This window comes from Cryptosporidium parvum, chromosome 1 (assembly GCF_000165345.1).
Source record: "Cryptosporidium parvum Iowa II chromosome 1, whole genome shotgun sequence".
NCBI classification, from domain to species: Eukaryota; Apicomplexa; class Conoidasida; order Eucoccidiorida; family Cryptosporidiidae; genus Cryptosporidium; species Cryptosporidium parvum.
In genome coordinates, this window is record NC_006980.1 from 88,578 (window position 1) to 104,650 (window position 16,073).

The window sequence follows — 16,073 nt, forward strand, 5'->3', positions numbered from 1 at the left end:
AAAAGTTTTGGTTCACCCCTACCTTTCTAGTTTTGAGCTAATTTGCATATTTAAGTGAAAAATATTAAGAATCAAATAACCTAAATCAAAGTCAAAAAGTGTTCAAATTCTCGATTATAACAATGTACACAACTAAAAATAACATGAATTCAGGATATGCTGACCCTAGAAGCTTGGTATTGACTTTACAAGAATTATCCACAGATTATCACAAGGAAATTGCTGAAATGAACAATATTCTGTTTCAAGCAAAAGAAAGGTATCAATTAACTCTTAATGAAAATAATGAAAAGATTCAAAGAGCTCAAGACAAGATGTCTGATGAAAATGTCCAAATCCAAAAGGAGTTTGAAGAACTTAGAAAAATGTATGAGAAGAATCTCCCTAGTTTAAATGAAGAAAAAATTATGATCCAATCCCAATATTACAAGGAAAAATCCAAATTTGATTGCGACTTTCAAACTAAAGTCAATGAAGCCACAAACAAACTTTCCGAAATTAATGTCAAACTAATGACAACATCAAAGGAAGCCGTACAGGAAATTGAAGATTTAAAAGCTCAGCTAGAGCGGGAAATTGCCGAGCTGAACTCTGAATATAGATCCAATCTTAGTAACATTGATGTTAGTTACAAGAAAGAACTAAATGCAGTTAATCAACATATTCAAGATCTAACCAACTATGTTAATGAGACTACAATTAAGCTTAATCAAAGGAGAGAACAATCATCCAAAGATTATCATCTTTCCGTTGAAAGGCTTACTCAGGATAACAATGCTGCAGGTGAGGAGTATAATGCTACATGCATCTCTATTTCTCAAAATATTCGTATGAGAACTCAAAATTATGAGAATTCTGCTTCAGGTATTAGAAATGCAATTGAAGGCGCCATTAATAATCAAAAGCGCCAAGTTGTTCATTCTCCATTTGCATGAATTTTTAAAGTATTTTTAAGTAATTAGATTCGTAGAATTTTTAATAGTTTTTAAGCATAAATTTTTTATTATTTAATCCCAATAATTTCATAAGAACTCCCAATTTTCTTGGAGGACTGGGAGAAGCTGAAAAAAATAACAAACGTTTTATTTCTTTAATAATGTTCACTCCAGTAATTTAATGGTAGATTATATGAATGATTATAAATTAATATTTTGAATAAATATGCTTTTTGTGTATATTTAGAATTTCAACTATGTTCTGGTACAATACAAGATTTTATGGAGTTTTTCTACTGACAATTTTCAATATTTTACTATTATTAAAAGCTAGTGAAAATGGAAAAGTCTGTGAACCTAGAGAAGAAAAGTCCAAAGTTGAGTTAAGTCGCCAAAATAGTTTTAGCAACCAGGGAAATCAAAAAAATAACCAACTAAATGAAGAATTTAATGTAATTTCAAAAGACAATGATGCATACTTATTACTTTTTAAAATGATGGACCACGATAAACAGAAAATGCTTTTACTATTCTCTAAAGACAATAATTCAGGAGATTTATTATCAAATAAAAATGAAGATAGTGAATCTGGAATAATTATTAAAAAGTACTCTCCAAAAACTTGGTCAAAACTAGATATAAATAAGCTTAAAGAACTTTCAGTATTAGGTAAAAATAAGCAAAACAATCAAGGAATTTGGAGGAAAAGACTAGGAAATATTCAAAATAAGAGACTAAGGGAACTTGAATATAAAACACTTAATATTGATAATAATATCTTGAGAATTGATTATACTAATAGATTATTATTGGAAGGGGCACCCTTTCTTAATTTACTTCCTAATACAGAAAATGATTATGCAATATCCAACGAATTAACTTTATACAAGGAAAAAAGTCTAATAAAGATGAGTGATGGAGTTCTAGGCCTAAATTTTGACAATGATCTAAATAAACTTCACTCATCCTATCCTAATGACAAAATTAAAGGTTTAATTAGGTATTTCAAATTCAATAAAGGATCTTATGGAGAAGTTTGGAGAGGATTAGCATTTACTGAATATTTATCAGAACCATTTGGAAATTGTGGAACCGAAAAACCTGTGAAAAATGATCATTTATATTGGAGAAGAGGAGAATTGCTTAATCATGAATTGAATTCTTTGATTTTAGATGCTCTAGATATGCTTAAAAAAGACTTTAATAAGGCCAAAATGGCTCCTAGTGTACCAAGAAACTCTTCTAATCAAGAAAAAGATGGGGATGTACTGGATATTGTTATGAAGAAGATGAGTCACAATCTAGAAGAATCTACGATCATTTATAGTGTTGTAAGAGAAGTGTTTTTTGGGATAATTTTGTATTGCCTTCCAAATGTTTCCAGGTTTTTACATATTTTTGAGGAAAATATTGAAGATCACGAAACTTTCAAGGATTCAAATGCTAAATCCAATATATGGCTTGTTTATAGATATGAAGGTGTTAGCCTTGGGAATTTACTTTTTGATATTGATGATAATGGTTCACTTATTCCATCTGAATTTTGGTGGAAAAAAATTAAAGGAAAATCTAAAGAAAAAAATATCTTTAAGGAAATTCTTTATCAGATTTTTCAAGGTCTAAATAGTGCTCACAGTCTCGGAATAATACATAGAGATATTAAGCCTTCAAATATATTCATTTCTCAAGTTAAAGATGAGTTTGGACAAGAGTCAATTTACGTTCGAGTTGGAGATTGGGGAAGCGCAATGGTAAGTGGGGACGAGGATATGAGACAAGGGATCTTCTCTGAAAACAGCTATAAGGACATACAAGAGGCATTATATGGTAAGATTGGTCCAACATCAGGAGATGAAACAGAAGGTTTTCAGCCTCCAGAAGTACAATTTAAATCTTTTGGATCTGAGAATGAGGAGAACCCCAGAAAATTAAGTTACGACGTTTGGAGTGTAGGGATTGTAATGCTACAAATGATTTGGGGAAATTTGCAAGTTTTTTCAGTATTAGATGAAGATTCTGAATTCCAACATATTCTTAAAAGAGTAATTTTCCATGTTAAACAACTCATTAATGAAGATAGCAATACCAATATAAATCAAGATGAACTGGTTGCTGACTCAGTATATAGACTTAGTTTAATGAGGCTATGCTTATTAGATATTAGTGAAGGGAAATTGGGATATTCAAATAAATTGGATAGATTCATTTCAATAATCATTGAAAAAGCTATCCAAAAGTCTATGAAAAATTCACAACAGGATGTCATAGGGATTACAAGAAAATGTAGTGATGAATACTTTAGCAACTTGATACGTAAATATGACCCATCAGAAGTTGGATTAGATTCTCCAGAAGCTTTAGATTTAATTAAAAAACTACTAAAGCCTAAATATAAAGAAAGAATAAGTATTAAAGAAGTAGTAACACATCCTTACTTTTCCTAGGCATTCTGGTTGCTACTAAGTTGTTTATTCAACGCTTTGTCTAACAATAGCTCTAACTTTCTTTTTATATTCATTAATGTTGTTTTTAAATTCTAATGCAGCATCAATATTTGCAGGTGAATCCAAATTTGGCTCTCCTAACATAGAAATAACAGAAACAAGAATGCTTTCAACTCCAAATATTGGACGCCATCTCTCATCAGGGCTTTCTTGCTCATTATATCTATCATGGCCAGGAGGATGAAGTATAGATATGCATACATTTCCATCAGGATATACATTAGGATGCCACATTTCTTGTTCAAAACACATTTTTGGAGGGCTATTTGGGAAATCTTCTGGAAATGTCAATAATGCATTGAATATACCACCTTCATATAAAGTATCTGGTGGTCCTTCAAAGCATACACGCCATCTTAGAAAGTTTGAATCATCATCTAAACCCACAGAAAAGCCAGAAGTATCATCTCTAATAAGCTCTGAATATACAAAGAATTATGGTAATTTAATAATTTTTATTAATTACTAATATTTTGAATTAGAACGTCATGAATAACTTACCCATAAATTGCTTCTTCAGTAATTCTTGTGCAACATTCCTCATTTTCCCTTCTAAGCCTAAACCCAAACAAACACAATTCCTCAAGCAAACAGCAGAGCTAACCGATCTTTTTAAATTTTAAATAGGAAGTAATTATCTATTATCACAAACTAGCCTTAATCTTATTAGTTCGCATTCTAATTAATCCAAAGAGCTCGGAAAGTTCCCGCTAAATAATTAATTATATGAAAAATATGTGAAACATAAGTAATATAACTAATGCGAGCAAAAGATTAAGATCAAGTAAATAATTGAGTTGAATAAGTTAGAGATATGATTGTTTCCAGAATTTAATATCTTCAATAAGGGTCTAAAATTCATTTTAAGTTTGATTTCATAAAATCATAATGTGTGTACGCATGCAAAGTAAAGAAAAAACTAATGAAATCGTAGAAGCTAGTTTTTATAAAATTATAGCTATTATTTTTGTTCGTTAAAATATAAGGTTCATAAATTACAGAATTCAAACACCGATAATTAAATATTTATTTAGATAACAATTCCAATTGGCGCCAACATTCTTTTGGCGGGAGGCATGCTAAATTAATTGTGGGAGCCAAAATTGGATAGTATTAGTATTATAAAGGGGGGAGAGAGGGGGTGAGTTGATATTGTAAAAAGTTTAGTGCGTGGATTTAAATGTTTAATAGAAATAATAATATTTGATTGATTTTCATGAAATATACGTAAAATAATTTTTAAAGTAAAAATTATTGGGGGAAAATTAGGAAATAAAGAAATTTTATTCAGGCTTGTGAAGTTAAAGAGGGGAGAGGCTGTAAAAAAAATAAATTGAATTAAGACCTAAAATAATTTATTAAAAACAAATAGGTTCAATAATAATTTTGGGTCTAAGTATAATTGGAAAATAGAAATGGATTCTTTAATTGGAATAAAAGGCCCAGATTTTGTAGCGTTAGCTTCAGACACTGTAGCATTTAGTAATGTATTTAGATTAAGTTTGAAAGATGATAAGATTATGGAGATTGACGAAAATAAATTGATCGGTAAGTTGTTTAGTTTATTTGTATCTTTAAATAATATTTAACATTTTCAAGGTGTTGGAGGAACTTTGGGAGATAGAATGCAATTTGGAGAATATATTAAATGTAATTTGAATTTATACAGACTCAGAAATGGAGTACAACTCAGTACTACAGCTACAGCTAACTTCACGAGAAATGAACTTGCAGAATTACTTAGATCAGATCCACACAATGTAAATATTTTGATTGGTGGATATACTAAAGAGGAAGGTGCAAAGCTTTACTGGATGGACGAACTGGCATCTTTAGGAAATGTTAACAATGCTGCTCACGGTTACGGTAAGTTTTAAGATTTCTCACTTTCTTCCATTTTTTTTCTAATTATTATTCTTTACAAATTTAGGTGGACTCTTGGTGACTGGTATATTGGATAAATACTATAAACCAAATATCACTCAAGAAGAAGCACTTGATATTTTAGTTAAATGCTCAGAAGAACTTAAGACTAGATTTTTACTATCTCAATATAGTTTGTTTGTCAAGATTGTGGATAGTCAAGGTGTTAAATTCATTAAGATTGAAAATGGTACTGCAACACCTGTTATGAAGGAGTAACTTTAATTTTTCTTGGAATTAAAATTCCATCAAAACCACACATGCATGCATACATGCATGCAATAACATAATAATCCACACACAGTCTAAGGGATTGATTATTATATTCTACATTATTTATTCTAGATAGAAAATGTTTACTACTATATTAGTTTCCTGGACCTAAAGAATTTCTTTATATATAAAGTCTGTATGACACTGATTACAATTATTGAAGCAATATTGAAAATGGAGAAAGCTGCGATTCTATTTGATGCATTGCTTGTAGCATGTTGAATACTATTTGCAAGGCTTTTCATTTGCTTTATATTTGCTTGATATTCCTTTAGAGCGACATTTATATTAGTCATAGCTATGTCTATTGGCTCAAAATCTGCTTTATTTGCGATTGAACCTGAATCGTATGCTCCTGGACCCCATTTTAGAGCTATTGATACCCAATTATCTTCTTGTGAAGTATTAATAAAACAAAACCGATGTATTCCAGTTTTTATTGTAGTAAATGCAGCTTTTGGATTTTTTTCCTCTATTGGAATTTAATTTAAAAAAAAAAAAATCAAGTCAATTTAAACATTTCTTTTATTAGACCTTGAATATACACTTACTTGACTCAAAAAGAACGTGAGTATCATCAATAATCTGAATATTTGCTTGTTTTTCTGCTATAACACTCAAAGTAATTAGTGTACTTTTTAACATTGATTCAGCTATTTATATTAAAAAAGGAAAATTCAGTTTTGTTAACATGAAATTTTTTTTTAAGTGAAAAAACTTACATAAACACTTAATTTCTTGAGGATTTAACTTTAACTTAAAATCCATACATTTTGTGTATTTTAAGTAGGATATTAAAAGTAAAACTAGAACGTATAATGAACTTTTGTTCATTCTTAATAACTTTATTCTCATTAATTGAAATAATTTGCCTGCAATGTTGTACACTTGAGCAAAAAAAAGTGAATATCTAGAAGTTCTAATCAAACCTTTATAAAAAAATAACAATTTTGGAAAATTATCAAGTTCCAATTTTTCAGCCTATACTTAATATACTTTTTTAACTCTTAATTTTTTATTTACACGTAACTTTGACATTTAGTTAGGCGGGCTGCATGACTGTGGGGGGATGCAATAATTATTATTTAATTACTAAAGTCTGGAAAATAAATAATTCACAAAATAAAGAAAATAAATAAATAAATAAAAAAAATTATATATATATATAAATATTAACTAAGAGTTAGGTGTTCATAATAAAGTTAATATAAGGTTGAGATATGGAGTTTATAATTCAGGCAAAGAATGAGGCAAAACAAATCCTCTCTAAGCCACACCAAACAATTTATCAGTGCTTAACTTTAGGTAAGTTTTGTTTTTTTTTCCAAAAAAAAGTTTTTTTCTAACTAAAACTGTAACTAATAATATCTATTAAAATAAATAAAAATTAATCATTTCAAATAAAAGCCTGTATCGTTCTATCAGCTCTCATGCTTTGGAGAGGCCTTATGGTTGCAACTAATAGTCAAAGTCCAGTAGTTGTAGTTTTAAGTGGATCAATGGAACCAGGATTCTATAGAGGCGATATTTTGTTTTTATATAATAGAAAGTCAATTACAATAGGTAAGAGTGAAATCTTTATTATTATTTTTTTTTCTGGAACTGAAATATTTACTCGGAAATTTTAGGTGATATCGTTGTTTTTTCACTTGAAGGAAGAGATATTCCTATTGTACATAGAGTATTGTCTTATCATGAAGGGTAAGTTAAGAAATCAATAAAAGCTTACTGAATATATAATTTAATAAAAACTAACTATTAAATTACTATTATTTGCCATTAGACCAAACGACGGTGAAATTAGTATTTTGACAAAGGGTGATAATAACGATGTTGATGATAGAGGATTATATAATGAAAATCAATTCTGGCTTAATAATAAACATATTATGGGAACAGCTGTTGGGATTATTCCAAAAGTTGGGATGATCACAATTTGGCTTAATGATTATCCTTGGCTTAAGTATGCTCTTGTAGGGATGATGGGAATCACAGTCTTACTTGGAAAAGAATAAGATAATAGATTTTAATTTTACTTGCAATAACATGATGAAAGCATATTTGATATATTTGGGCTAATAACAAGATAACAATTCTCAAGATTTTCCAAAGATTGAAGTCTTCTTCCTCTAGGAAGATTTGGAATTGGTATAGGAGTTTGATCATAAGTGATAATTTGCATATCATAAGTTCTTGCAACTCTTTGATCTAATGAAAAGTTTGAGTTAAGAGTTTCACTAGATTCAGATTTTAATAATGTAATTGGAATATTGAATTCTTGAACTTGTTTAACTTCATCTTGATTTGTAGTAAAAATTCCATCTTCCAAGAGAATTATATTATTCTTAGCATTATCATTATAATCATCAGCTTTATTATTATTGTTAGGATAGTTTATCTTAGGTTCTGATAATTTCTTACTAAATTGAACATCAGAATAAGTTTTTGAGGGTCTTCTTCCAAGTAAATTTGAGAACCTTTTTGATATTCTGGATGATCTCTTCTTTTCTGGTTTTTTAAGATCCATTTCAAATGAAACTTGTTTCTTAGAATTTTTCAAATTTTTTATTGTTTTGTTCAAAGAGTTAAGATCTTGGTCATAAAGAGAAGGAGAGTTTGAGACAATAGTAGAATTTGAATGTCTTGAAAAGGAAGATTCGGATGATTTAGAGCTTTGAATTTCTAAATTATTAAGTAATTTATTAATAGATTTAACTTCATTTCTTTCACTACGTCCTTTACTACCTCTTTTGTTCATAAGATTAATTACACTTTGTGCTAAAATTCTTAGAGATGATGTTCTATGCCTATTCTTAGTGTTTTTAATAACTTCTTTACCTTTTAATTCATCGTTCAAAAATTGGTCAATATGAATAATTGGTTCATTTGGAGCAGAAAATATTCTCTTTCTATTTTCTGGAGAATTCTTATTAGAAATTTTCGACTGAATTGTAGAAATTGGTTTATTTTTATCAGGGTCATAATAGTAATGATTATTGTCATGATCATGATCATTACTAACAGAATTTGTATCTGAAATGATTAAATCAGTAATGTTATTTTCTAAATCATTTTCTAAAACATCTTCTAAAACATCTTCTGTGCTCTTTTTCTTGCTTAAAAATCTCTCAATATAATCATTTGATGTAATATAATCATTAAAAGAAAGATCCTCAAAGTGATTACTTGAAGATTTTAAAGGTTCATCATTTTTCTTTAAAGAACTTGTGGATTTAACAAAGTTATTTGATGAATTAGTACCAACTCTTTTGATTTCCCTTGGTTTAATATTAACTGGGTTAACAATAACACTATTGCCAGTTTGTCCATTAACGGGTTTAGATTTAAGTTTTTGAATAATTTGATTATTTGACTCATCTAAATAATCATTAGAATTCTTAGAATTGGTATTTTGATTTTTAAGAATTAGGTCAGATTCATTATTAGAGTCTAGACTTTGATATATATAATAATCAGGATTCTTTTCATTATCATATTCCAGATCCAAATCTTGATAGTTGTTTTTGAAAGATAAATTTTCTCTTAATAAGTCACTTTTTGTTGGAAGTTTTTCAAATTTATTTTCTAAAGAATATTGGGATTGAGAATCTGAAATAGTATTTAAATCCTCAACATCCAAAGATAAGCTCAAAGCTCTGGATAATTGTCTTCCTTCCCTAATAAATCCTGGAATTACCAACGATTTCTGAATTAGAATAGGCGGTGGATACACACTAACGTCAGCAATTGAAGAAGATTTATTAGGGTTTCCCTTTCTTTTACCAAAACAAGAAGCCATTACTTTTCTCTTTCAATTACTAATCTTTAGCTGTAGTTTAGACAACTCAAAAAAAAAAAAGAAAAAAAGTGTAATATATTAAATATAAAAAAAGAAATTCATTACTCACACATATATTACAATCTCTACACTTTTTTTCTTATTATTATTGTTATCTTAATATTTTTACATTTTCAATATTTTACAAGTACCGGTACTGCAGTGCATACGTCTATGTCTTCCATGCATAAATTTTAGTCGATGAAAAAAGGTGATTATATATATTAGAATGTCAAGAATGAATAAAAAATAAATATATAAAAATAATTCAAAAGATTATAGTAAAATTCTAGGGTCCTTTAAGTTGTTGTATGACAGAGAATATTTCATCCCAATTTTCATCGGAATAATTATTGTGATTCAAGGTTGAATAATAGTTTTTAGATCTAGATAGTTTGTTAAGTTTTAAATTGTTAATTAATTTATAATTTTCATTATAATTATGATCAAAATTTTGATTTGATAAAGAAGTATTATAAGTTTTATTTCTGATAATTTTGTTCTTCAAGTATGAGATTTCCTCTGAAAGTTTCTTATTTTCAAGATCTTTGAGTTTAAGTTTTTGTTTGGAGGCATCCAGCTGATTCTTTAAAATATTGATTTCGTTTCTAAGTCTTGTAACTGATACACTGCTTACAAAGTCAATATTTCTTTCATTATTAGTTTTATTAAGAAAATCTTTCTTGTGAACATTTTCTAAAATATAATTGCTTGTAATAGGAATATCTTCATAATAGTTTTGGTTTTGGAGATTGCTTATTGATTGGATGAAGATATTGGAAATTCTTTCGACATTTAATTTGGTTTTAGTTTTATTTTGAGGATTTGTTTGAGTTTCTGAATCCATTAAAAAAGTATTTTTTTTATTCCACAAGAGTTCTTTTAGAGGCTGGAAGACTTTATCAATAATAATAATAAATTCAATTAAATTTGGATAGCTTTCCCAAATCAGTGAGTCTTTGGAATAATTATCAAAAAGATCAGAAAAGTTTGACTCAAGAATAGATTCACTTTCAATATGATATCCAATGAAATTTAATAGATCTTGTAAAAAGTCATTTAAGCTTTTTTTTTCAAATTCCAGTTTCTGAACTACTTCATTTAGAACGGAATTATTAGTATTAAATAATTCTTGTTGCTCTAAATGATATTTTTCATTTTCGGATGCTTTTTCTAAAAGCTGTTTCATTTGATTTCCCATTTCAATTACTGTTTGTTGACTCTTTTTTAAATTCTCTGATTCTTTTGCAAAAAGACTTTTTTGTTTAACAAGCTCAAGACTGACTGATGAAAACTGCTCATTTCTCAGATCTAATTGTCTTTGAATTTCAATGTTTAAATCTTCAAGTCTTTGAATATAGTTATTTTTCTCTATTAGTAATTGTTCATAATCTGTACTTTGCATTGTAGTATCTGGTAAAACCTCAGGGAAAAGTTCAATTTTGTGTACCAAAGAACTTACAAACTCATTATTAGTTTTACTAAGTAAAATTTGAATTGAATCTAACATTTGTAAATTCAATTCTATATTTGTATTTGTATTTATTCCTTTCTCCTCAAACTTTACTTCTTCATCTTTAATATTAATTCTTTCTTCTACTTCTCTCAAACTTTCTTTCTCCTCCATAATATCATGTTCTGCAATTTCATTAATCTTATTCTTAGACATCTGCAGAATTTGTGATCTTAATTCTGCAATTTCATCCAAATATATTTTTACCTCCTCTTTGTGTACATTTTTAATTATATCAGTAACTTGTAATAACTCTAGAGTTTTTGATTTTCTTGCCATATTATAATCATCTAATTTGTCAGGTTCACCAATTTCTCTTAATGTTATATCTACATTGTTCACATTATCCACAGGTGGCTCCTCATATTGGTTTAATTCTTGCTCATCAAACAGATTTGTTCTTCTTAAAATCGAAGATAAGCTATACTGGGGTTTTCTATTAGAGTGAACAATATGCCCTATTTCTGACCAAATCATTTTACTCTTATTGCTTTCCGTTTCATCTTGGAAAAATCCTTCATTCGAGCTCGGCTCAAATTCAGAGTAACTTTCTGAATTCATTCTTTTTTCTAATTCTTTCTCTTCAATCATTTATTAAATTTTACCTACGTACTTTTTATTTGTCATTTCAGTATATCAATACAGCCTTTCGTTTATTATTCCTCAAATTTCTATCTTTTCTCATTTACATTTGTTGGCTTTATTAATTTGTTCTTTCTTAACGCATGCAAAAAAAAAATGAGCCCCTCATCAACAAATTAATTTTAAATTCCGGTTTAGGCGGGAACAGCTATACCGGTATTACTATTTATTTATTAATATTATACTAGTAAAAAAAATAAGTTGAAGCTTAACTAAATAAAAAAAGTCTTAAAAACAAAGCAAATTTTATCCATTTTCCTAATTAAAATAAGTTTTATATACTCATTCATTGTTTTTATTATTTTGTTTTTGTTCGTTTTTTTTTAATTTTAATTATTCTCTCGCATTTAGTAATTTTATAGAGTTTGGCGCCTACTATTTTTTCTAAGAATAAAACCTCTTAGTTACTTGCTCAGAAATTCACCGCATCTTTTTTTTCTCAATATTATCATTACGAATTAGCAAAGATATATTAAATGGAGGTAGTCTTTGATAATGGTTGGGTTTAGGAGCTTCAAACCTTAAAATAATTTCAAAATTTGAAAACAGGTACCTGACTTAATATAATAGACTGAAATAGCACTAGTATAATAGTCTAGAATATTATTTAGGAGATTTCTCGGATGGAAATTAGGTATTAATCTGGTATTTTTATTTAAAGGAGGCTGGGATCCTAAGTAATCATGGCTTTGAAACGTAGATGTTTACGAGTACTAAGTTTATAATTTAATCAGAAGAATATCGCGATATCGTTCACTCATATAAATGTACAGTCTCTTGGGTGCCCCCCCTAGAAAAGGCTAGAAAAAGATAATAAGATATTTTATATTGTTAAGTATAACATTCTATTCATTTTGCCAGAAAAGTAATTTTCAAAAGTCGATATAATTTGACTAAATTTTCCTATCCAAAATTTATCAGTTTTAGTACATCTTTCACTTACTAAACTGTAAATAACTTGGATTCTTCTACATTTATAAAATCAGAAATAGAGACAATAATATTCATCAAATATGAGATATTTATTTCTGGCTATTTTTTATTTATTTACCTTATACACTTCACTAATTTATCCAGTTAGTTATGGTTCTAATTATTATCAAGCCATTAGTGAAGTTTCTTTGGTAAAACTTAAGACTCTCCCCAAAAATAAGACTGGAGAAAATGGTAGTGGTAAACCAGCTACCCCTAAAGTAGGATCAAGACCTTCAGCTGTAGGAGGTTCAACTACTTCAGGATCTAGCAGTAAACCTAGGGTTACTATACCAAGACCATTAGGGCATAGCGCCTCTTCATCTTCAAGAGTTGTCTCGGGAGCTACGCAAGGGCCTTCAAAAAGAAATAATCAACCTAAGCCAAATGAATCTGGAGCTACAGGAGATCCTTCTGATAAGTCTGTAGGAACTCCATCTACAGGCTTGTCTACACCAAAAGAGGGGCAATCAGGAGTACAACCTCCATGCGGTGAACCATCTCAAGAGGGAATACCATCTCCATGTTTAACATCAAATTCGGCAGCAGGAGGAGTTTCTGAATCCAAGTCATCTACATCTAGCCCAAAGCTTACTACAAAACCAGCACCACTTGGAGTAGCACCAAAGCCGTCAGCACCATCTAGGCCAACGAAACCTTCGGGGCCTCTAGCAGGAGTAAGACCACTAGGATCTGGAGTAACATCAAAACCATCTGCACCATCTAGACTATCAAAACCACTGGGACCTGGATCAGGAGTAAAACCATTGGGATCTGGAGTAACGCCGAAGCCGTCTGCACCATCTAGACCATCAAAACCACTGGGACCTGGATCAGGAGTAAAACCATTGGGAACTGGAGTAACGCCGAAGCCATCAGCGCCATCTAGTTCATCAAAACCACTGAAGCCTGGATCAACAGGAGCATCAAGAGCATCGGCAACAGGAGTAGCACCAAGAGTATCGGCAACAGGGTTAACAAAACCGACATCGTCAGGTTTGTCAAGAGCGTTTTCATCAGGGTCATCAAAACCATCGACTGGGGGATTATCTAAACAATTGGTAACAGGAACGACAAAATCTTCTGCAGGATTAGGAGCAAGACCGAAATCATCACTACCTACTACCAGAGCTTCTCAACCCAAAACCAAACTCGGTACTACAACAACTAGAACTCGTTCTAGGTCTAGGAGCAGATCTAGGAGTAGAGATAGATCTTCAGGTGGCCATCATCCTCTTGAATCTACAAAACCAGGTTGCAGCGGTGAAACAGGAGATAAAGGAGGTTCAGGTGAGGACCGTTCATCTGGAGGATCATCTGGTGGTGCATCAGGAGGAGGAGAAGGAGGAAGTGGCGAATCAGGATCCTATGGAGGAAGTGGAAGTGGAGGCGGTGACGATAAAGGAGACAAAGGCAATAACTCAGGAAGAGGAAGATACGGAATATCTATCGACTCTTCTGGTTCTAGTTCTGATTCTGATTCTGATTCTGATTCTGATTCTGATTCTGATTCGGATTCTAATTCTGATGATGAAATTAGAGATGCAGTTTCTTTTGCTGCCATACCTTCCGTCACACTTTTCTGTAGAGAAGTCATTAATTTCGTCACCAACCCCGGTAAAACTACCCTATCTTTTGAACAAAATAAAGCCTCTTCACTCGATTATGTTGAAGGGTATTTTTATAAGTGGGAGGCTATCCTGAAAATGTTAAAAAAAAGACTAGAATCCTTGATTAGGAGGTTTGAGGCGTTGGGTTGTGAAGGTCCAGAAGCTAAAAAAGACCGTAAACTGCAAAAATTATGCCAAAAATTAGAGGAAAAAATCAGAGATGTTGAAAGTTCCATCTACTTAGCTAAAAGGAAAATCCACAAACTAAAAAAATGTTTGAAAAAGATTGCAAAAATTGAAGAGGAAGAAGAAGAAGAAGCGCGTGCACCCAAGAAACATCGTAGAGCTAGGAGGTCACAATCTGATTTGGAAACAGGACATAAAGATTCTCAACAAGAAGCAGGAAGCTCCAGTGACGAAGATTCATCTCAAAGAGAAAAATACCCTAAAAGACGTTCTAAGAGAGGAAGAAGTGGAGTGGCTGTGAAATCACTCGACGAATCAGCTCTTGGTGCAGTTGGGGGTCAGCCTTTGGACGGTTCTTCGCTTGAATCCAGAAGTTCAGGCTCCACTTCCAGTCTTGATTCCACAAGCTCCAGTTTATTGGAAAATTCTGAATCAAGTGTAAGACCTGATCCAGAAAAAGTGCCTGTATATAATGGAAAGGTTATTACTCCTTCTCTTATTTATGAAGAGATAGAATCTTCTCGACGTCACTGCAAAAGAATCTTATCCTCAATTGGAATTGTAAGCGAAGAAGATTTATCGCAAACTCTAGAACAATTTGGTGTCACAGTATCGGCTTTAAAATCATTACTTAGCTCTAACTCAGAAAAGATGTTACAAACTCGAGAGAGATTACTTGAACTTAATCAAAAAACTGGAGAATGTACAAATTCTGGACGTGAAGTAAAAAGGTGTGAAGTGCGCGCTTTATCTTTGAAATTGAAAAGTGAAATCTACGAGGGTAAGCTGTCTGTTCTAGAAGAATGCCTTTTAAAGATATTAGAAAAAGTTGTTGAATTGGAACTTGAATATCTATTACCCCAAGTTAAATCAATGGCTTGTAAATTCCATCCTGAGCTCGAACAAACTGTTGAAGAAACTGATCAGGGAGATGGAAATGATGGCGAAGATGATGATGAAGATGATGATGAAGATGACGATGATGAGGATGGGACCCGATATGATTCTGAATTTTTGAAAGAACTTACGGATGATGATTCTTAAAGGAAATTGGTATAACTGATTAAGATGGAGTAATTGGGATAACACAATTTGGGATTCGTAATGAAAAAAATTAAAACTTTTTTCATTATGAATATACAAGATAAAAAAAATCTGACTTTTTAAAGTTAATGTATGGTTAAAGCATAGAAAGTTAGTAGATGCTGAATAAAATGACAAAATTCACATTTAACTAAAACTAATCCAATTAAGCCTGAATTGGAAGTTCCAAAGTTATGTGATTATGAATAAGCATATTTATTTTTTTATTTTCAAATATTCATTACATGCAACTAATTTTGCACCATAGTTGGAAAATTATGACCATTTGGGCGCCAACAACAGGGCTGCATGTAGTAATAAGAATTCAATTAATATAATAATGGGTGGTTGAATAGTTCTTGAGAATTTCCGAGATTTTTAATGTTACATTTTACTTCATTTTTGAAGCTGTAGGGTTAGCTCTTAATGTGGCAATAAAATTGATTGAAGATAGAAAAGTGACAATATTTCTCGCATGCTCATCCAAATGCATTCAGATTTTTCAATGAATATTCTAAATAATTATTTATGTTCAATCAGTTGGCGCTGGATTTAAAGTTATAAATTTAAGCAAAAGAAGCTGTAACATTAGTA

General features: G+C 30.5%; 9 protein-coding genes across 9 annotated transcripts; 5 read left to right on the forward strand and 4 right to left on the reverse strand.

The window, feature by feature from the left end:
- Positions 1 to 68: 68 nt before the first annotated feature.
- cgd1_390 (hypothetical protein with low amino acid complexity) lies at positions 69 to 935 on the forward strand (the record flags this gene model as incomplete). The annotated part of the gene is made up of 1 exon (XM_627899.1): positions 69 to 935. A coding segment is annotated over one exon (867 nt), but the record flags the coding sequence as incomplete, so codon positions are not given.
- Positions 936 to 1,192: 257 nt separating this feature from the next.
- On the forward strand, positions 1,193 to 3,379 carry cgd1_400 (protein kinase, CMGC/MAPK group; the record flags this gene model as incomplete). Its single annotated transcript, XM_627900.1, has 1 exon — positions 1,193 to 3,379. One exon carries the CDS (start codon positions 1,193 to 1,195, stop codon positions 3,377 to 3,379), a length of 2,187 nt encoding a protein of 728 aa, XP_627900.1.
- Positions 3,380 to 3,403: 24 nt separating this feature from the next.
- Positions 3,404 to 3,874, reverse strand: cgd1_410 (ubiquitin conjugating enzyme; the record flags this gene model as incomplete). Its single annotated transcript, XM_627901.1, has 1 exon — positions 3,404 to 3,874. A coding segment is annotated over one exon (471 nt), but the record flags the coding sequence as incomplete, so codon positions are not given.
- A 980-nt stretch (positions 3,875 to 4,854) lies between these two features.
- Positions 4,855 to 5,581, forward strand: cgd1_420 (20S proteasome beta subunit D2 (PBD2) , putative; the record flags this gene model as incomplete). Its single annotated transcript, XM_001388099.1, has 3 exons — positions 4,855 to 4,987; positions 5,039 to 5,305; positions 5,370 to 5,581. 3 exons carry the CDS (start codon positions 4,855 to 4,857, stop codon positions 5,579 to 5,581), a joined length of 612 nt encoding a protein of 203 aa, XP_001388136.1.
- Positions 5,582 to 5,724: 143 nt separating this feature from the next.
- Positions 5,725 to 6,117, reverse strand: cgd1_430 (possible emp24/gp25L/p24 family protein, transmembrane domain; the record flags this gene model as incomplete). Its single annotated transcript, XM_627902.1, has 1 exon — positions 5,725 to 6,117. A coding segment is annotated over one exon (393 nt), but the record flags the coding sequence as incomplete, so codon positions are not given.
- A 948-nt stretch (positions 6,118 to 7,065) lies between these two features.
- cgd1_440 (hypothetical protein) lies at positions 7,066 to 7,650 on the forward strand (the record flags this gene model as incomplete). The annotated part of the gene is made up of 3 exons (XM_001388100.1): positions 7,066 to 7,198; positions 7,264 to 7,336; positions 7,419 to 7,650. The coding sequence occupies 3 exons, from the start codon at positions 7,066 to 7,068 to the stop codon at positions 7,648 to 7,650; spliced, it is 438 nt and encodes a 145-aa protein (XP_001388137.1).
- A 17-nt stretch (positions 7,651 to 7,667) lies between these two features.
- Positions 7,668 to 9,434, reverse strand: cgd1_450 (hypothetical protein; the record flags this gene model as incomplete). Its single annotated transcript, XM_627903.1, has 1 exon — positions 7,668 to 9,434. The coding sequence occupies one exon, from the start codon at positions 9,432 to 9,434 to the stop codon at positions 7,668 to 7,670; it is 1,767 nt and encodes a 588-aa protein (XP_627903.1).
- A 328-nt stretch (positions 9,435 to 9,762) lies between these two features.
- Positions 9,763 to 11,577, reverse strand: cgd1_460 (hypothetical protein; the record flags this gene model as incomplete). Its single annotated transcript, XM_627904.1, has 1 exon — positions 9,763 to 11,577. One exon carries the CDS (start codon positions 11,575 to 11,577, stop codon positions 9,763 to 9,765), a length of 1,815 nt encoding a protein of 604 aa, XP_627904.1.
- A 1,064-nt stretch (positions 11,578 to 12,641) lies between these two features.
- cgd1_470 (predicted secreted protein, signal peptide, low complexity serine-threonine rich, possible mucin) lies at positions 12,642 to 15,440 on the forward strand (the record flags this gene model as incomplete). The annotated part of the gene is made up of 1 exon (XM_627905.1): positions 12,642 to 15,440. One exon carries the CDS (start codon positions 12,642 to 12,644, stop codon positions 15,438 to 15,440), a length of 2,799 nt encoding a protein of 932 aa, XP_627905.1.
- Between the last annotated feature and the right edge of the window lie 633 nt (positions 15,441 to 16,073).